Here is a 21,934-nt window from a genome sequence, read left to right on the forward strand (position 1 = left end):
GATAGAAAGCTTAAAAACATGTTCTACATTCCGATTAGATTTTCACTGTATAGTCAAAAGCGAATGTTAAATTGTACAGTGTGTACAACACATTAGACTTTCCCTCTCCGGACTCCCTAACAAGCAGACAGCCACCACCCACAGGGGTTTGTCCTCCCCTTCTGAGTATATCAGTGTAGTGTATAAGGAAGGCTCAAGACTTAATTCACACCCTATTGTAGGAGAGGTTCTACCTTGTTAAGGCTTAGGGGGGTATTCAATGTTAAGCGTGCTCCCGCAGCCATCTCCCGACGGGGGAGATGGCTGCAGGGCCCTATTCAATGCTGTCTTCCCCGACAGCATTGAACAGGGGTTTTCCGCAGAACGAGGGCTCGTTCTGCCGAGAAAAGCCGGAAATAGGCGAGCCCCTGGCTGGAGCTCGTCTATTTTCGTCATCAACTCGCGGCCACGCCCCCTTCTCGCCGCTCGGCGGCCGGAACATTGAATCCCAACTGCCGAGCTCCAGGTGAGCAAAACGAGAACGGGACAGGGGCACGGCTGTCAAGCTTGCTCGACAGCCGTGCCCCTGACATTGAATACCCCCCTTATAGTGCCACACACCAAGAGAAGAAAGATGCAGGTGCATTACTAATTAGAAGTGTAATACATTGTGCATTACAGATTTTTTTTTTTGCAGTTTCTTGATCAGGTTTATAGACTTATTCGCCACGTCCAGGTAACCTTATGGGGTTACGCTAACATTCAAAGGGTTCAAGCTTGGGACATAGGACTCCCTAAATCAGCCAACCTGCACATTGAGTACCCTGGTGGAGCAAGTGACGTGTTAGACTGGGTACACATTAGATTATATCGTTCATGAACGATATCATTAAAAATATTGCTATCGTTGACGAGCTAGTCAGAGTTCAATTTCATCAGAAGTGCATGGGGTTTAGGAGGAGGAGGGGCCTCAGATCTCAAAGTGTACCCGGCATTAAGATTTCTGGTGCTGGGTGTATATGAAACAGATATGCATTCTGCATTTAAACTTGAGTATCATCCCCAAGATATCTCAGTATTTTATTCCAGTATATGGAAAATCGGATATCCAGAATACTTGTTGGATGTTGTCATCTCAGCCTGTGTTACTGACACTGTCCCGTACCTCAGTGATGCTGCTGTTTTCTGATAACTGCTTTACATTGGCTGTACTTTGTCCAAATACACATTCAGTTGCTTGTAACATTGCCTTAGCCGCTTATATTATAAACCTTTAACAGCAATGTGGCTCGATTTAGAAAGCTAATTATTTATGTAATGGTTTAGTTTCATGTAATTTTGTTCACCTAACACGAAGTTTAATGCGGAGTTGTGGAAAGATATGCTTTAGATTGATTCATAGGATTTCCTTCATCTCATTCTGCAATTTAATGGCAACTTAAATTCTGTAAGTATTATTTAGTTTACTGCATTAATTTACCTGTCCACAATTCAGCATAAGATTAGTGGACGGCCTCAGAGCCTCTAGGTGACCCACCAAGCCTAAACTCGTAAGCCCCAATTCTGCTTTGTCGTCATTATGTGTTTGGTTTAGGCTTATTGCATTTGTTTAAAATGCATGCTGAGATGTTATCTACAGATTGGGGTCTAATTAACTGATTAAATGTATTGATCTCATTTACTGTTGAGGGCTAAAGTAATGTGCTTCACTTTTGACAGATAGAGGATCACATATGTGATCCCAGAGGTTTATTTTTCGTGACATGTGGACACCACGGATGGTGTAATGGTTAGCATTACTGACTCACAGCGCTGAGCTCATGGGTTCGATTCCCACCATGGCTCTAACTGTGCGGAGTTTGTATATTCCCCCCATGCTCGCGTGGGTTTCCTCCAGGTACTCCGGTTTCCTCCCACAATCCGAAAATATCCTGTTAGGTTAATTGGCTCCCAACAAACATTAATCCTTGATTGTCTGTGTGTGTGTGTATATGGGGTAGGGGGTTTAGATTGTACTGGGGCAGGGACTGATGTGAATGTATAAATATTCTCTGTAAAGCGCTGCGGAATATGTGTGCGCTATTTGAATAACTGGTAATAAATAAACGTATAGAACACACGGTACTTGTTTCCTATCTGGGCGCCCGCTAAGTTAATTGCGCACCATGCTATTCTCCGTATAAAAATCGGATCGCATCGCATCGGATACCACAAATGCACATACACGATATTGAACGATGCGATGCGATCCGATTTAATTTTTAGTGGACTGATAATGGCAATTTACCGCCCCATTACCAACGACACCACCACTATCCACGTGATCCCGAAGCGTGGCGAGCGGCGGCGGTACGCGTCCTCCGACTTTTTTTTACCCCCACTATCCACGTCGGCGTGGAGTTGAGAATAGAATAGTGTAGCGAGCCACCGAGCCCGAAGCGTGGCGAGCGCAGCGGATACCTTCACAGGTAAACGCGTCCCCTCGCGGGCTTTTCTGTAACCTTTCCAAAAGTCCACAGGAGCAGATGTATAAAGTTATGGACACAGGGTTGCTCCTGATGACTGCTATTGTACTCGCTCTTTGTCAGGGCGCAGAGAGGCATCAGAACTCTTGCAGTAGTGAGTGTGATGCAACGTTATGGGAACCCCATCTGGGTCATGTCGCGCTAACAGACTTCTGTTGATTGTGCAAGCTTTTAGGGTGGGTAGCAAAGTGTCTTGTTACTCGGCAGAGGCGTTTTTAAGGACAAAAGGAAATTGGAAGTATAATTTCAGAGATTGTGTGTAGATGTAAAAATGATCTATAACCGGGATAAATGTCTATGTAATATGCAGGAATCATTTTTGCCTGTTTGAGGCAAAATTGCTGAAAAATTTCTCTGATGTTTGATCGGCAGTGGTTGCGCTTGTTTGCTCAGCTTGTTTTGTGTCTTCATGTATACTCTCATCTGCAGACTTAGCAAGTTATTGTTGTGTTAGGGATTGTTTCCCCCCTGTGCATACCAGTTCTCCAGTACACGCCAACAAACTATTTAGTAGTCAAGTTTTGGTACTTATGTATTATCTGGGCTCCCATGTTAAATGCACCCCATTTTTTCATACCCCTACTATCCAACTACGCATGGAGTTGATTTTATATAGTGTGGCGAGCGCAGCGAGCCACCGTGCCCGAAGCGTGGCGAGGGGACGCGGTCTCATAAGAAAAACGGGAGCCCAGATATTACATTAGTACCCAAGTTTTAAATCACTTCTACCCCTTTTACACAGAAAAGCAAATTACAGGGTTAAATATTTCTAAAAAAAAGCATGGTTGGTGATACAGGAATTTTGTTCCGGGTTACCCCTTCACACAGAAGAAATACCTGTATTAATCAGCAAATTACATGGTAGAAATGTTTGTCCCAGTAATTTGCTTTTCTGTGTGAAAGGGGGATCAGGCCAGGGTAAACGCCGGGATTTAGGGACAGTTCTGTCTGTAGGTGGTATTATAGGCCCCTGCTTAATAAGTCAATCTCATGCATGTATATTTAGCTACTGTTCTGGAACATCCAGGAGAGTGCAGGATCTGCGGTGGGTTTTTCAGCGAGGTGATTCGCATTGAATTCTCAAGTCAAAATACAATGAATTGCACCTTTGAATGGCAGCAGCGGGGCCACGTTGCTCTGTAGCATGATGATATGCATCTTAGAAACATCATATGCTATAATAGTATAATGCACAAGTACCCTGGCCCCTGATCCTGGCATTGCATAAAGCAACATGTGTGTCTCAGCCTCTATCCTGAGAGAAAAAAACCTGCAAGACTGAGAACCAATGGTATGCGGATTATAGTCCAACAGTGTATAGGACTACAGTTCATGAGGTCAACTCTATATGGTTGAGATGCATAAAGTCTACAGATTCAAAGGTTGCTATGAAAATGGTCGACACATCTATTGGGGATAAGAAACTGTGGAGAGCTAAGCAAGCCACCATGCCCGAAGCATGGGGAGCGTACATGTCTACTGATGAGTCACAGGACAGGAAAGCCAAAAAATTCTGTTGACCTTTTTATTTGATCTTTTGTACTTGTTGCCTAATGCATTTTGGCCAATATATTGTCGATCTATTAATCCACACACAGACTGATATTTATTTATTTATTGACAGTTTCTTATACAGCGCACACATTTTCCGCAGCGCTTTACACAGAATATTTGAACATTCACATCAGTCCCTGTCCCAGTGGAGCTTACAATCTATATTCCCTACCACATATACACACACACAGACATTCTAGGGTTCATTTTTTTTAGCAGCCAATTAGCCTACCAGTATATTTTTGGATTGTGGGAGGAAACGGGAGTACCGGGAGGAAACCCACGCAAGCACGGGGAGAATATACAAACTCCGCACAGTTAGAGCCATGGTGGGAATCGAACCCATGACCTCAGTGCTGTGAGGCAGTAATGCTAACCATTACACCGTCCGTGCTGCCACAGATGAGAGCCGTACCGCCCGTCCGGTCATGCAGCGTTATTTAATCTGTGACTTTATACCAGCCACATTGTGACAAGAGCAACCCTGGATACCTAGGATACTGTAAATGATCCAGCATGCATCAATTGCTATTGTGATATACGCTATGGCGCTAATTATGATACGTACAAATGTCCTGGAATCGCTTACCGGAGTATCTACGTCATGTGGTGCAAGGGAGAATGAGGACACATTTATATTCAATGTTTATTGGAATTCTTTCATTGTCAGTGTTGTGGGCGGGGCACTCTAATTTCAAGTCACATGACATAATATATCGGTTTATTACATAAATCCTTTCTAATCATTCTCTGCAGCAAATGTGGATCTCTGCCGTTGTGTTCATGTCTTTTCATGAACATTTCATGTCATTTTTAAATAAAGCTTTAAACAATACGTATTGATTAGGACTAATGCTTTGCACTAGGTACTGACGCACTGCCATCCAGGGTGGCATGAAAGGGTAGATTCAGGCTGGCTTCTGTCTCCGAAGATTGGACAGCAGAGATTAACCTACTTGTGTATTCCAGAGCAGACGGCTGTTCATCAGAAAGATTTCTGCCGCTGTCCGTAATGAAGCAATTATTATTGGAGCAGAACGCCTCTATAAATACTAATAAATATGTATTATATGCGAGGGTGCTTGTTTTAGCAAAGTTAACCAAGCAGCATGATTGAATGGAGAGCGCTTTTCTTTCTGGAGACTCTGTAAAGTTGGCGGTGTGGCCTGGGCAGCAGGATGGAGAACGGCTGACGGCCCTTTATTTCTCCCTTAAACTCAGCGGGATTGTGATATATGTCGGTGTGAAATGCTGTCATTTATATAACATATGGGTTTGGAAAGTGCTGTCATTTTTAACAGTTGTAAGTGTGAAATGCTGCCATTTATATAATATAGGAGTGTGAAATGCTGTCACAGATTTTGAAATTTAAATTCTGTGCCGATCACAAGAAGTATTGCACTTTTACTTTTCCCATTGGTGTTTTTCGTCCTGTAGCAGTGACCCCTCATTACGGAGGTGGGGCGTAGCCAGATTACATAGGGGCTGATTCAGTCCCATTCATACTGGTCTAAATTTGTCCCTTCCCCGATGTTTGGGGACTGCACGTGAACAAACCCAGGGAGGTGCGGGGGCGGCAGCGGAAGGCTTACGGTATATGAACATTTCCATAAAAACGCGGACGTTCCCTTGGGAAAAGGGGGCGGGTCAATGCCTGCTCATGGTGGGTGGCTGACGTCCTGACCAGCGAATGATTTTTCTCCGCAAGGGGATGCGTTCTAGTACACATTCCCCTCGCATGCTGGGGGGTGTTCCTTTTGGTGGGCAGGGGGTGGCGCTGTCCTGTTGGCTAGGCTGTGAGTATACGCAGCTTAGCGTACAGGTATGAATCAGACCCGTAGTAGTGTAAAAGTTGGGCTGTATAGTTGCGATGTGGATGGAGCACAGAAATAGGATATGCGACTTTTTCATTCATGTTTTTGTGCTCCGTATAAAATACAAATAGTGATTTGAGCCTTCAATAAAGTTTGGCTCATTCAGGTCCTATAATCGCTGCTTGTATTTTAGTTGTCTTGTGCGTTTATCTCCCATCATTTATTCACATGTCAGTGTGTTTGTTATGTGTCAGTATTTTCCGTCTCCGTTAGATAAATAGATTTGGATGAAAGGGAAGAAGTATCTTAGAAGCTGCATTGTCTTCACAAGAACGCATTGCGCAGTACACAAAGAGACAATGCCTTTTATTTCCCCCCGTTTTTGTTTTGTCTCGCTATTATGCACTTTTGAAGTAATTATTTGAGTGGAAAAAAATGCAAAATCTGGAATAATGGCTGATTCTAATACAAAAGTCGCATCTGGTTGCAAACATTTCATGCCCCCTCCATTTTGCTGCCTCTATATCTCCTCTTGTATTAATTATCGGAGCTCTCTGAGCCTAATGAGAGGAAAAAGTTGATACTTTTTTCAAGTACTGCAGAGTATTCATTAAAACAGAGTGTCAGCATTGATTAATAATTTCTCCTGTTTGTTGCCGCTGGGACGAGGGAGGGGAAAGGTAAACAGAAGGGTTATACTACGCTTCCCGCAGAAAGGGAGATCATATGCTCGGACCAGCACGCCTTAATTGGGATGTCCGCTGCTTTGCTAGTGTTTGTACTGTATGTAAATTGCAACCATAAATCTCCAGTTAGAACGATTGTACTGAAATACAATTATTACAATTTGTAAGGGCAGCAAAGGCAAATGCAGTCCTCCTCCTGGGTGAGCTTAAGCATCTAGATATAAATTGTGACAATTAGTTTTTATCTATTTTTAAAGGCAAACCTTTCAGAAGTGACAAAGTGCATCTAGAGTGGGAGCTATGGTGGACTCGGCCCTGTATAATCTTATATGTACAGGCGAGGTAGCAAACCCTGGTCCTCAAGTACCCCAAACAGTTCACGTTTTTCAGGTCACCCAGCCGGTGCAGTGTGTATCACCAACTGTCACATTTTCAAAAATCCACAGGTGACCTTGAAAACGTAAACTGTTAAAGGAATTTGAGGACCAGGTTTAGGAACCACTGTACTAGTCAGATTTAGTCGCTTTTTTACCCAATTCCGGTGGATCGGGTCGAGAAATCGGGTGAAAACTGGTCAAATTGTAGGTTTTTGACAACCGATGTGTGGCCGCGTGTACACCAAAGTTGGAGGTTGGAACTTTTGCACGATTCACCAACTCGACACCCCTCCCGGTAGTGGGGAACAGGGTCACATGCGAGAAATTGCATGTCAAAGCACCACATATGATGGACCTTCCCAGGCGCCTCAAGGGGGATCAGATGGGTCTACACTTCTGTAGAGTACATAGATGAATAAGCAAAAACTACAAAAAGTAACTTAAGTTGAATACAATAGAGGACAAGAACAGGGAATCATAGCTTCGTCAGCAGAGGACACTGACATAAGTATCAGGTCAGCAGAAAACAGCGGGATTTGGTTTCTACGCTGCGGTAGAAGCTTGAAGAGGAAATGCCGTTGACGACATTGGGGCATGGGGATCCGGATGATAGGTTCAACAGTCAATATGATCAACATGCACAAGGTCAACATAGACAAAAGTTCGACACAACCATGTTCAACACATTAGTCCGTGCGTTTTTCACGATTTTTATAAAGCTTTTAAATCCATGTGGACTATGATTGGGATTGGCGGCACTGACACACAAAGCCTTATGTTGACCATTAGGTTGTGTAGACTTTTTCCTTGCATCAACCTTGTGCATGTCGACCTAAACTCTGTCAACCATTTGACCCATACCCATTTCTTGGTATTATTTCCCCATCTTGTCCACTTTACTAGGAAGTGAGTGTGATGCAGGAATTCCACCTTCCGGGGGCCGACAGGGACTACACAAGAACTCCCGTGCCTTCCGGAGGAGTGGGGTCAGTATGGTGTGTGCTTTGCTGCCAGACATCCAGCTCAGTGCGCAGTTGCATCAGTAGTAGAATAGGTACAAAAGAAACACCCGGAAACAAACTTGTATCTGCTTACCGCCAAATCTGCGTAACCCACAGTTGCTTTGAGAAACCCTCACTGAACCTTTCTTACACTAGAGCACCCCCTGTTGCTGACCACCTCTCACTGCTACATGCAGATGCTCTTGAAATACTCCTGACTTATCACCTGCAATTGCTTGTGCGCCATTTTGTTGCATATTTAGGAGTTTAATTACTAAGATGGGCATTTTATTAAAGATGATGTTGCCCATAGCAACCAATCAGAATCTACTTCTAATACCCCTTTCACATCCATCCCGGGAGGAACCTGGCATTTGCAATGTTTAGTCCCCACAGCGACCCAGCGATAAGCCTGACTTCAGAATGGAGGCAGAGCAGTGGTGCATCATCTGGGGCAGGGGAGGAGGCAGTGCCTGAAGGAGAGGCTGCCTCCTCTCTATAGTGTGAATGGGACAGGGTCGCTCGACTTTGGTTGCCCATTCATGCTGCACAGCAACCTGGGTCCGACCCGGGATTAACTTTTCTTTTAACCCGGGATGGAATGCTGGGTTCATGGCCCTGGGTTATTTCAGAAGGCCTTTTCACAGCGCTCGTCATCTTTACAACTACTCGCGTCTGTCACGGGTCATTTGTGTGATGTTAAATGGGTATTATTTAACACCTTCTAGAAGATAATAGAATCTGATTGGTTACCGATATTCAACAGAACTCCCGTCTTATTAAATAAATAAGTGTGATAACGCGCAAGTTACACGTTGCATACACTCAATTGTTCATCAGCCCCATAATGCCTTCATCTGCTACCACTACCCAAACTTATTTTTTTTCTTTTTCTTTTTTTCTTTTTTTTTCTTTTTAATATTGCATGAAAACTACAAGTTTTCTTTTTTTTTTCTATCTGTCCCCAAACTCATGTGGCAAGATATGCTCCATGGTTCTTGATCATCTTATGAGAAAAGGGATCAGTGTGTGCGGCAGGCTGAACGTGATGCGGTTATCACTCTGCTGCGTCGTGTCAGAATACTTCTCTCTGCATTCACATTGAGTGTGTTTGTTTTTCTCAAAAAATAAACAAAAATCCATTACAGGAAGCTGAAGTGTTCCGTCCCGGCACATTCCGCACTAATGACAAAAGAATTTTTTTTTTTTTTCCTTCACTTTTTTTTTTTTCTCTCTTTCAAGCAGAATACAGAGCAGTGCGGCTGAATGGAGTGCAGTGTGTGTGTGAATGGAGGCACTTTTGAGATTTATTGATCAATAAAGCAGGCAATTACAACTTGTTTAGAGAACAGGGTAGAAAAGGCCCTCTTGTCCCTCGGAGCGGCATTGAGCGTCCAATAATGATAACCCTCGTATGGCGCTTGAAACCATAAAAGTCAATAGAAAGATATAGGATTTCAATAAAATTATGACACTAGATAAACTTTACCCTAGGAAGAGATTCTCACCAGGGATCATGGCTGGCTTCTGTTAGATTTGTAACTTTAATTTTTCCCTTATTGATTTTGCACGCTTTTCCCTGCTTCGCTGCTAATTAGGTGGATTCTTTAAGCTTAGGAACTGCGGCCGTGGGTCTCAGAGAGACATTAACGCAACAACTAAATTCCCAGTTGTAGCTCTGTTAAACAGTTGTGTTTTGTTTTAATCTATTTGCAGGAGAGTCGGAGTCCGGTTCGAGGGATAGGAGCGTAAAGGTTTCCCACTGCAATCGCATTTAAGGCGCATTGTTCTAGTGCAACAACTTTTTATTTACATTGTTATTATTATTAATAACAGTTTTCATATAGCGCACACAGATTCCACAGCGCTTTACAGAGAATATTTGAACATTCACATCAGTCCCTGCCCCAGTGGAGCTTGCAATCTATATTCCCTATCACATGTACACACACACAGACATTCTAGGGTTCATTTTGTTGGGAACCAATTAACCTACCAGTATGTTTCTGGATTGTGGGACATTGTTTTGTGTTGGATAATGCACAGCATGCTAATGGCCTATCCCCATTCAGAGCAAGGTTGGCTTTAAAGGATGATAACACATTTTCTTGACAGGTACTTTCTGATTTAGTTGTGATAGTCCAAATAGTGGGCAGTGCCCAGCCATCCTGACTAGAACATTGCCGTCTCCCCTGGGGTTAGAGTGTTGGGAGGTGTGTCATAGCATATTGATTGCCATCAGAAACCGATGATTGGCTATCATCGATGTTCTAGATTTGATGGAAATGTTTTAAGCAGTCGATGCCACGAATGAGTTGGTCACATTTTTGTGGGCACCTAAGTATGAGTGTCCGCAGCTAAGCTGCTTGGTACATACATAATGTTCTGGGCTCCAATGAGCACATGCACCAGTTTTATGGTTAAACTACAGTATGAAATGGCTACCATACTGTACATAAAATTGCAATGCTGGCATGATATGAATGTCCCTGATATAGAAGAACAGTGGTGAACGAATGCAGCATGTGGCAGTGATTGGGTCTTTGTAATGACAAAAGTTTAAGAGACTTCCTAGCAATTTAAAGTGACAGGCAGTTGTTTAAGTGGCCTTCCCATCATGAGTTATCATGCCCTTTTTTTTTAATATGTGGATGCACTGGCCCACCCCCTGCTCTGTGGCAGGATGCATTGGCCCACCCCCTCCTCTGTTGCAGGATGCACTGGTACACCCCCTCCTCTATTGCAGGATGCACTGGTCCATCCACTGCTCTGTTGTAGGGTGCACTGGTCCCTCCACTGCTCTGTTGCAGGGTGCACTGGTCCCTCCACTGCTCTGTTGCAGGGTGCACTGGTCCCTCCACTGCTCTGTTGCAGGGTGCACTGGTCCCTCCACTGCTCTGTTGCGGGGTGCACTGGTCCACCCCCTGCTCTGTTGTGGGGTGCACTGGTCCACCCCCTGCTCTGTTGCGGGGTGCACTAGTCCACCCCCTGCTCTGTTGCGGGGTGCACTGGTCCACCCCCTGCTCTGTTGCGGGGTGCACTGCTCCACTCCCTGCTCTGTTGCGGGGTGCACTGGTCCACCCCCTGCTCTGTGGCGGGGTGCACTGGTCCACCCCCTGCTCTGTGGCGGTGTGCACTGGTCCACCCCCCTGCTCTGTGGCGGGGTGCACTGGTCCACCCCCCTGCTCTATGGCGGGGTGCACTGGTCCACCCCCCTGCTCTGTGGCGGGGTGCACTGGTCCACCCCTCTGCTCTGTGGCGGGGTGCACTGGTCCACCCCCCTGCTCTGTGGCGGGGTGCACTGGCGTGCCCTGTGGCGGGGTGCACTGGCCTGCCCCGTGCCCTGTTCCACTCCTCTAAAAGCACCCATCTAATAGCCGCATACACTATGGCACTTGGGCCTGACCTCCTGTAGGGAATCTATATATTCCTTTAGGCCCAATAAGGAACATACTTTCAGTTGGGATACAGACTTCAAATCTGGATTATCCTGCTTAATCTGTGACAGTTGGGGGTTAATAAAATTGTAATTTGCAGCTTTCTACATGACAGCAGTTCCCAGACCACAATGGCTCAGACTGTTAATTACCCATTTATTCTTGTTACATGAGTAAGTACAGTAGACGAATTGTACATTGGATGTTAAAATAATTTAATTTGTTCAGTGTGTATCATTCTCTAGTGTATACTGTATTTGTCAGCATACATGACCTTATGTCGCTTTGTATAAAGCCTATTTGCATTCCAAGCTTATTGGTGTCTTTGCACTTGGAATAGCGACACTCGTGTGCTGCTCAGTGTCTGTGTTCTCTTGTCTCATCCTCCCATAGTCCCACTCTAAAGCCACTTCAATTAAATCCAATCTCTGATTTCTGCTCTCCTCTCATTACCGCCTGCCCCTTTGCTCCTTTCGTGCGTGCTCATTTTTTCCTACCTTTTCTCTCAGCACATTTCCCTTATGTTACCCAATATCATACTTGCTATGCACCGCTCCTCACACAGCATATTAGTGATTATTAGGTGACTTCGTGTCCTCATTAGAGTAAAACAATGTCTTGACCTGCAGCGGATAGTCTTCATCAGGAGAAATGCAGATTAACTTCCCTTTCTCTAATGAAAATTGTCGCTGAAAAAAGATTTTCAAATACCTGTTTGTTGGTTTTCCCAAATACCTTTGACTTTCATATACGTTAGGAGAATATATATTTGTGGTTATGGCAGGGGTTCACAATATTTTTCAAATCATGGCACCCTAGAGTATAAGGATTTTTCCACGGCCCCCCTAAAAATATATCAAATTTAGTAGGTTGTGTTTAGATGTGCTTCTAAGGTTCAGTTATGTGTTAAAAGGCAGGATTTGCTTCTGATTGTACACATTTTATGATTGGCAGCCACCAGCACTGGTTTTGTCTGTAAATAATTGATCATAAATAATTTGAATTGGTCCTGGACCAACAACCCGTGGCACCCCAGCAAGTGTCCCGAGGCACCCCAGGGAGCCACGGCACACAGTTTGGGAACCACTTGGTTATGGTTATTGTCAATTGTTCTTATACTAGCGTTTGCCTGCAACTGCTTAACCCCCCCCCCCACCAAATAAAAATAACAGTTCATAAATAGTCCCTAGAAGTATATTTCTCCCCATAAACTTATATTTATATACATATAGTCTTAGTCATACCCCAGTGCAGTGGTGTAACTACGGAGGGTGCAGCTGCTATGGGGCCCAAGCTTTTTCCAGGACCCACAGCTCCCCCTGCACCTAGTCACATCCCAGCTCGCAGACTTGCCTGCCCTCCGTTAACAGAATCCCGCCACTGCTCTTATGTGTACGCATTTCCTGGATTTTCAAACATACTCTCTCCCCTTCCCCGGCATGCAAGAGTCTGGAATTACACAGCAAGTTGCTCCGCTCCCATAACACATCCTGCTCTTGCTGGCTGATTCAGAAGCTTCACAGCCTGTAGGAACCTGTGCTGCCTATTTGAGATCGGTAGCTTCCTCAGTCCCCGGCCTCATCAACATCACAACAGTGACCCAAAGCAGAACCACAGCAATCACATAACAGGGTAGGTGTAAGCTTTGTTTGCAGAGTTTATTTTGTGCCTTCAGTTTCTTCTCTCTCCCTTCAGCAGCTTCCCCCCCCAACTACCCTCTCCACACAGGTTACCATCACCTGCTCCCTCCTCACATCCCCTCTCTGCTCTCATTCCCCCAATACATACCAACTTATACTGTAGCTCTCCTCTTCAGTGGAACTTTCCCACCATATGCGTTGCACTCAGTCCTAAACGATCTTGCTCCAGTCTTTCTTCAGTGCGTCCCTAATTACTGTCCTATTTCTTGCTTGTGTGAAACCACCTACCTTTCTATCTCTGTACGATTCTTGATTCTTTGCGACCAGTCTTCCAGCCTAAAACTGCACTAAGATATTGTCGGTTATCTACTTACAACAAAGCCTAGTGTCACTTCTCCATAATCACCGCTCAGGTCATCTTTCACTTGTGAAGATGTTCCTCAGCCTCCTCTACTGCTAATTTGGCCTTCAGGCTCCCCTCTATGCTGATGACTCCAAATCTAACTCTCCTCCCCTGACCTTCAATATTGTCTGCCTGTCTCTCGCTGCTCATTACTCTGAATCCATACAGTTCAAGTATATTCCAGATTCCAGTTAAAACAACTTCTTTGTCCTGCAAGCTCCTTCATGCATCAATATCCTCTCCCTCATCCCATCTTCCATCTGCCTGTGACCTTTGTCTCACCTCCTCTCTGATGACCACATCTCATTCCTACCAGGAGACTTTTGCTATGCAGCTGGAGGGCACTCACGATTAACCCAGAAGCTTACTAGTATGTTCTCCCTTGGGTCCATTTCCGGATGGGGGACCAAATAGTGAGCTAAGGGCAGCCCTCCGGTTTCTCCAATTGATACAAGCGTGAAACTTTCCTGTTAGAGCGGTATGGTGTGGCCGACACCAACTGCATATGATGGAAACACGACAGGCCATCGCTGATTTATTATCTAGATGTATACGCACTGTGTAATATTGTCAAACACCATATATTTTCTATATGGCTCAGGTAGAATTGACCCTTCATCTGGTTCCTGTCCCCTTATTCTCAGGATTGGCGAATATTACGTGTCACGCGGTTTCTGGAGATAGCTGTGTTCAGCAGAGCAAGATGGGACCGTTTTTAACTATTTAATCTTAAACGGAACCTGATTGAAACAGATTTCCTCAGTAGCACCATTGATGTTGCCCTGGTGGCAGTGAATTTTAGCTGTAAAGGAATTACCGCTCAGGCTCCTGTGATCATTTGTCTTCGCTCTCCGCATTTTGTCTTGGTGTAAGTCCATCTTGTGCATTCAGTCCACTTCTCTGGCTAATTCCCCTTCCTGAATGGCCTCTGCCCTGAAGGGGTCCTTTCACCACATTGTAAATAATAACTATCTGTTTTATAGGGACTAGGGACTGCAGTAACGGAGAGTGATGGGCTCAGGATAGATCAGAGCCTCAGGATTTTCTCTGTACTTTCAGAGGTCAGGCCCTGTGTTTGGCCTGCTCTCTTATAAGCGTGACTGCTTGACACGTCTCCAGCATTGGGAACAATTCATTTTATGTATCTGTGACTCCAAACATTACCAGTCATTGACCTTTTTTTTACTATCCGCCATGTTCTCTGCTCAGCTCGTTAGCTTCTATTCTATTATAAAGCCCCGCTCTTACTTGGTCTAGTTCTATAATAATGTTATAGTATAATTGAAATAAAAATAAAAAAACAATATATATATATATGAAACATGCCTTCGGCGCTCCCCTGCAGCCACAGAAAGCCGTGCGCTGACATCTCTGATGCTGCTCACGGTATCTTATATTTTGGTTTAATTGCAAAACAACACCTTAAAGCAGTGATTCCCGTCTTAGTCATCAAAGCAGTAAGGCACCATAGTAGTCCATGTTTTAAGGATTATCTATGGATGAGCACAGACTGCTAATTGAGTCATCTGTGCTCAAGCATGGATATCTTTAAAACCTGGACAGCTATGGTACCTTGAGTGCTGAGTTTGTTAGCATCTGCCTTAAAGAGTGATGCAATGTGTCGTACATACTGTGTACACCATTCCTTATCTTTAGGTAGCACGTTGCTGTTCAGGCCATGTCTTCATACTACCAAATGCAGTGGTATCACATGGGTGTGTGCAGCCGAGGGGTGACACCACAGTGCCGGCCCCTGCTCAGTGACAGTAGCCCGGTGCTGTACTATAACATGCAGCTGTCACCATGTATTATTGCAGCCTACGCTGTCACTAGAAAGTGGACCAGATGGGAAAGGTCCCCACTGTTCCCTGAGTCCGTGGGTCTTAGACATGTCCTTTACAGGGCAGAGGTTGCATTACTGCAATATACCTGGTGATCGCATATACAAAGCCATTGCAACCAGTTATTGGCTTGATGTGAGTGTACAGTGCAATTTGTAAGCAAAACTACAGACGCTGGTTTTGGGTGTCCACAGCTGAATGCAGTTATACATCAGGTGGTGATCTGAATCAAACATGGCGCTAACTATTGCAATTCCAGCATCAAATGAACAACTATTTCCTTTGAATTGGAAACATCAGTCCATGCTATCCATCGGATTCCAATGTTCAGAGATGCTACAGATTCCGGCATCTACTGGACCTTCCCGGGGGAGTGGGCATATGCTATCGGGTCTTTACTTATCGTTACATTTCAATAACGTTAAATATGTACAAACCAATCACTTAATAGCTTTCTAAGGGGCAGATTTATCAATGTTTGGAGAGAGAATGTACCAACCTATCGGATTCTGCTATTTTATTGGCTGTGTTTAAAAAATAACAGGTGCTGACTGGTTGATTCTACCACCACTTCCTCTCTCCACTCCCTGCATGCTTTGATAAATCTACAATTCCTGGATTCTGTGTACACTCTGTTCCTGGGCCCTTCCCTGTGTGTGAAGTTTTCTTTGCGACTGCATGTGATTTGCTTTTACAACCATCAAGTGATTTTTTTTTTTTTTTTTTTTATTCACCAAGTCCAAGAGATGACAGTATATCTTGTATTATTAATCAGGAAAATAGCCTCTCTCCTGTAGATTACATCTGCTTCATGATCCCCTTTGGCTGTGAAAAAAAGCAGACAAATGATGGAGTGAAATGCACCAGGGAGACAGCACTGTATCACCGAGTGTAACACAATGCCTGCAAAGTGTAAACAAGTTTGATAATGTCACTTATCTGACAGCTTTCTCAGAGCTTAGATCATCGAAGTCATCGCTAACTCACTACCCAAAGACAGGCTGGAGCAATCTTTTGGCAGCATCTCCTCCTTGGCAGCACATGCAAAATGCCTTCAACCTTGTTGATGCAGCAGAACCTGTGCTTTTTTGTATAGCAGGAAACCTACCCAATCCATCTATCACAATGATAACTTATTTGGAATACAGCTGTAGGCTCCACTCGTCCAGTCTTCTGCGAAGATGGTTGATGGGGTCTCAGTGTCACAAACGTCTCCCAAGTATCAGCGCAGGTGGCCGTTTCTCAAAGATTACGTTGCGGAAATCTCATTTGGCAATTGTCTTGATGCACTGCAGATTAAAGGAATGCAGCAGACGTTTGGTGGCATTCCAGATCCGCAGCTTTAGAAGATGACAGATTATAAAGCGAAGGAACACTAAAATGTTAGTAGGGCTCATTTGTAAAATAGTTCCAATCTAGATTTAATCTATTGCCAGCGTGATATTCGGGAGCTGTAAAACTGGCTGTGCCTGGATACCGGCCAGGATGTATCTCATAATGTAGGACAAGGGCTCCAGGAATAATAGCTTCTGCTCTGACGGTCTCCCGGCTAAATCTAAACAGCAACAATACTGATCCAGCATATTTGTCTGTGTTAAATAGAACTGACACTTTACGCAACGCTTGGCAGTATCATTGTGTAATATCTGACTATGCAAACTTCGCGGTTTGAGGATGTTTTACATTGACTATTAACTGTAGAAATGTGAAATTATAAGCTTAGACATGAGATGCACTGGATGCAGACATGGGCTGATGGTCCGCTACCTCACAGGTAACCTTTGTAACATGCGCTATGAATTAATTGGTTCATTCTAAAAGGTGGCCAAACAATAGTGCACTTTGGCTGGTTTCACCCGATTGACGGGTCGAGCCAAGAAATCGAGTGAAATTGGGCAAATCGTATGTGTGTTAGATCCGCTCCAATCTGATGCACGCATCAGCTCGGAGTCCCTAGATCGCACATGCTGCGTACAGGATCGGACAGCCTCCAGCAGCACTTTCTGGGATGACGAGGGATAGATCGCTTTCGAAAGGATCGCATGCCATCCTGCCGCCTGAGAATTTGCCGATAGGCTCAAGGGGAATCGACTGGCCCTAAACTGCTTCGACAAGTCACAGCAGTGTATGGCCACCTTTTTTAGTTATATCAAAGTCATTTCCTCTAAACATGTCTTTCACAGGGATGTGGCCATGAGTAGGGATCAGCATTCTGAATGAGTTATCTGCTTTGTTTGTTTTTAGGTGAAGACAACATATGTGCATTTCTGTTCAAAACCACCCAAACATTTTGAAGGTTCAAATCCCACCTTAAAAAGCCACCAATGCATTGACCATTAAGCATGAGTAGCAGACAGTCCACATATTGAAAATAAGACCAGATAATTACGTTATGTTCGCCGTTCTGTAATCCATTTTTTTTACTTTTCTAGTTCATACCAGGGTCACACGGATGCAGTCACAGTGTACAGTTATGATATAAAGATTATTGAAATGTTGACATGAGACATTTTAAATACTGCCATTCTGCACAATGTGTCTCATTCTGGTTCTGACGCAGGTCTGACAGCAGATGCAAAATACTGATGTTTGGTGCTTTGTGCATCGAACACGTAGTGAAAATGTGCAGTATGTCTTCTGCATTATCACATCCTCTATTTTGTGGGAGGCCATGGCCGGGATCTCCGTCTTCCGATGGATATTTCCTGGCCTCTTGGAAGGGAGCTCTAGCAGTCAGCCTACATGGCCTCATACATCCCTCATCTGGGTGATGGTGCCGCAAGTGATCCGTTACTGAATCCTAGGACACCGCACGGGATCTCAAATGCATGCAGGTGGCGCGTCCTTATACCAAAGATGCTCACCCTAACCACATCTGAATCGGGCTCAATGCTGAAGGATAGGGTTAGGCTGGGGGAGTGGAGGGTTTGAGTTAGGCTGCGGGTGCAAAGAGTTAGGCTCGAAGGCAGGGGTGGCTAAGCCTGTCCTCAATATCTACCAACAGTTCATGTGTCTCAGGCGACCTGTGGATCTATAGTAGGAATGAATGCAGCAGGTCTGATAATGTGGCAGTTAGTAATGACTACACATGTGCACCTGCTAGTTGATTTGGGAAAAGTGTTGGTAGATCTCAAAGAGCGGTTTGGCCACCCCTGCTCTAGGGGGAGGGTTGGGCTGCGGGATGGTGGGTTAGGGGTAGCTTTGTCCCAGGGCAACCACTTCCATAGATGGCTCTGCTGGAACTCTACGTTAGCTGACTGCTAGACAGCAACTGCCGCTGTTAAGCCAACATTCCACTCATGTTGGAATTATCCATCTTGATCTGTCTAACTCTATATCAATAGCACAACCATGTTAAAGCACATCACATTACACAGGTGTTTTATAAACTTCTGTATAGCAATTACCAGCATGCTTTTTTATTTATATTGTAGAAAGCATAGATTATTAGCACATGCGGTTCATTAGTCATAATATCCTGACAAAATCCAAAAATGTCTATGTGTATGTAATACCCCTTTCAGACATACGTGAAAATCCCGGGTTTTTTCACATGAACGCGCCCAAACCCGGGACTAGCGTATGTCTGAAAGGGTATACCCGGGATTTCACTCCTGGGTACTGAGCACCTGCAATTGACCAGGGTTTTTCCCGGTATTTAACTCCCGGGTATAATACCCGGCTTATGTCTGAATGGGTTTACCCGGGTTTTTCAGTTTTAAACATGTGATGTTGCTTTTTTTTGCTGCTGGGGCGTGTCCCATTTTAATGATGAAACACTGAAATGCTTGAAAAGCCTGGCTTATGTGTGAAAGGGGTATACCCGGGTTTTTCCCGGGTTTGAGGTGTAGTGTGAAAGGGGGTCTGTTACTAAAATCCCGGGAGTGACCTGGGTTGAAAATCCCAGGTAAACCTGGCCAAAATCCCGTGTAGTATGTCTAAAAGGGGTATAATACAAGTCACTGGGTGTTGCGTATCTGGCTTGTCCTTTGTACAGTATCTGAATGATGATGAAGTTTAAAAGTCCATGTTCTGATTGGTTAATAGAAAAGTGAGCATTGAATTAATGTAAGTTTCACAGGATCTTGTCTGACTCTTCAGGCTTAATTATAGCATGTAGCATGTTTTCATTCCTGTGTCTGGTGATACATCTGATGAATGACACGTCTCCTTCTTTTGCTTGGCAATTTCTCCAGGAACGTGATGGAATGAGAGCGATCCTGGATTCGTACGACAGCGAGCTGACCCCATCAGAGCACACGCCTCAGCTCAGCCGCCGTCTTCGCGAGTCAGAGGAGATTCTGCAGAGACTTCACAAGCACAATGCTGAAATGGAGGTAATTGGTGACTATATAGTAAAGCTACAGGTATAACAGCCATTCTTTCTGCCTGGCTGATCTATTTACATGGTCAGTAAGTATAATAAATATGGCAGGTGCCTAAAACGTATCTCCGTGTGGAATACTTGCTGGCCAGCGCAGTGCACATAAACATTGGACGTAGGGCAAAACCTCTGCTTGTTTCATTTGTGGTCCGAGCATTGTGGAAACCCTTTGTGTTCTGACACGCCATTGACTATAAAGATCAATAATTAAAGTACATTGCACTGCTACAGCTTTCCAGCGGTTTCTATGACCTGGTTAACAGAGATTGGCCAGACCAGAAGCCTGTCTACTCGATTCTACATGAACTTTTTATACATTTCCCAGCACTCTCCTTGATGTGTGACACAAAATGGCTGCAGCCTGACCTAAACTTCTACTGTCTCCTTGTTCACTGTCGACATTCGGACCCAGTCGACATGAATGATGACATTAATGACTACATACCCTTCTTGACACAGCCCTTTTTGTTTTGGGTGTAGCTGTGTTCCACACTGACATTATTACTGTATTATATATATTTCTTTCTGGACAATGAGTTTCTGAAAAATAGCCCTTACCTTCTATAAAGCAATATTAATAACCTCCACTATGTAATACTGTGCGCCAATTTACCAATAGAAAAGAAGGTGTAGGTACTTGTTTCCTATCTGGGCGCCCGCTAAGTTAATTGCGCACCATGCTATTCTCCGTAGAGAAATCTGATCGCATCGCATCGTACACATACACGATATTGAACGATGCGATGCGATGCGATCCGATTCGATTTCCCATAGGAAACAATGTTAAATGCCTCAATTTAGCCAAATTATCATAGGAACAATAGTAAATGGGCCAAAAACACCCCTGAACATTGAAATGTCCCCCCAAAAGTAGTTGACGCCACCCCGCCATCAACGTGAACCCGAAGCGTGGCGAGCGCAGCGAGCCCGCGAGGGGCGGCGGTACGCGTCCTCCGACCTTTTCATGCCCTACTATCCACTAGGGCGTGGAGTGAGAATAGAATAGTGTGGCGAGCGCAGCGAGCCACCGAGCCCGAAGCGTGGCGAGCGCAGCGAGCCCCGCGAGGGGACGCGGATACCTTCACAGGTAAACGCGTCCCTTTGCGGGCTTCCCAGGTGTCCGCGTCGCCATGGACACCTGGGAAGCCCGCGAGGGGACGCGTATAACTGTGAAGGTATCCGCGTCCCCTCGCGGGGCTCGCTGCGCTCGCCACGCTTCGGGCTCGGTGGCTCGCTGCGCTCGCCACACTATTCTATTCTCACTCCACGCCCTAGTGGATAGTAGGGCATGAAAAGGTCGGAGGACGCGTACCGCCGCCCCTCGCGGGCTCGCTGCGCTCGCCACGCTTCGGGTTCACGTTGATGGCGGGGTGGCGTCAACTACTTTTGGGGGGACATTTCAATGTTCAGGGGTGTTTTTGGCCCATTTACTATTGTTCCTATGATAATTTGGCTAAATTGAGCCATTTCACATTGTTTCCTATGGGAAATCGAATCGGATCGCATCGCATCGTTCAATATCGTGTATGTGTACGATGCGATGCGATCCGATTTCATTACGGTGCCGTACGTAGAAAACCTGGGCGCCCAGATAGGAAACAAGTACCAAGGTGTATATTAAAGCAGCTGGATGTTTTTTTCATAGGGCGGGCGTCTGGTATAACAGCAGATTGGTGGTCAGCACACGGCGTGGTACAGTGCTTATTCCGGTGCTGTAAACATGGGAGCTTGTTATGTTAATGAGTTGTCCTGTTCCTATGAACATTTGCAGAAAAGCTGATAACTGCATCCAAATCAATCAAACCCCTTTAGAACCGGAATGTTATCCAGTATTACAGTTCATGTGGTTAGTGTGGTTTGTGGTAAGGCAGCAAGACAATGTGGATACAATGTAGTCCAGTCTAATGGTCCCAAGGCTACGATTATAGTATCCATATATCAGTGTTTTAATATAAGAGTCCTCCAGGGCTTCCTCTGATCTGCAGCAAGAAACTTGTGTTCACACACACACACACACACAAAATGACAGCAGATTCTCCGGGCCTCACTGTGTGATTCTGGGACATGACAGTCTGCACTTCCCCAGTGTGCCACTGACCTCTATGGCTTCCCCAGTTACAGAGAACCCACCACAGTGCCCAGTCTTACCTCTCGGAGAGGAGCAGCACATTGCCAAACAGAGGGCCTTCTAACAACTGCCCCAGCTGCACAGACTGCAGGATCGCTGTAAACATAATCACATTAATTGCCATTTTATTGCAACGCATTTGGCTCTATATGAAACATTAATGAA

General features: G+C 44.9%; 1 protein-coding gene across 2 annotated transcripts in view; it reads left to right on the plus strand.

Moving 5' to 3' along the window:
• The window catches only part of MAD1L1 (mitotic arrest deficient 1 like 1), a 618,640-nt gene that overhangs the window by 189,292 nt on the left and 407,414 nt on the right, over positions 1–21,934 (plus strand). For both annotated transcript variants that reach the window (XM_083153057.1, XM_083153060.1), the window contains exon 12: positions 19,454–19,594. In XM_083153057.1, the coding sequence (XP_083009183.1) occupies positions 19,454–19,594 (141 nt within the window). The remainder of the gene's footprint in view (positions 1–19,453; positions 19,595–21,934) is intronic.

The sequence above is a fragment of the Crinia signifera genome, chromosome 7 (assembly GCF_055691185.1).
Source record: "Crinia signifera chromosome 7, ASM5569118v1, whole genome shotgun sequence".
NCBI lineage: Eukaryota > Metazoa > Chordata > Amphibia > Anura > Myobatrachidae > Crinia > Crinia signifera.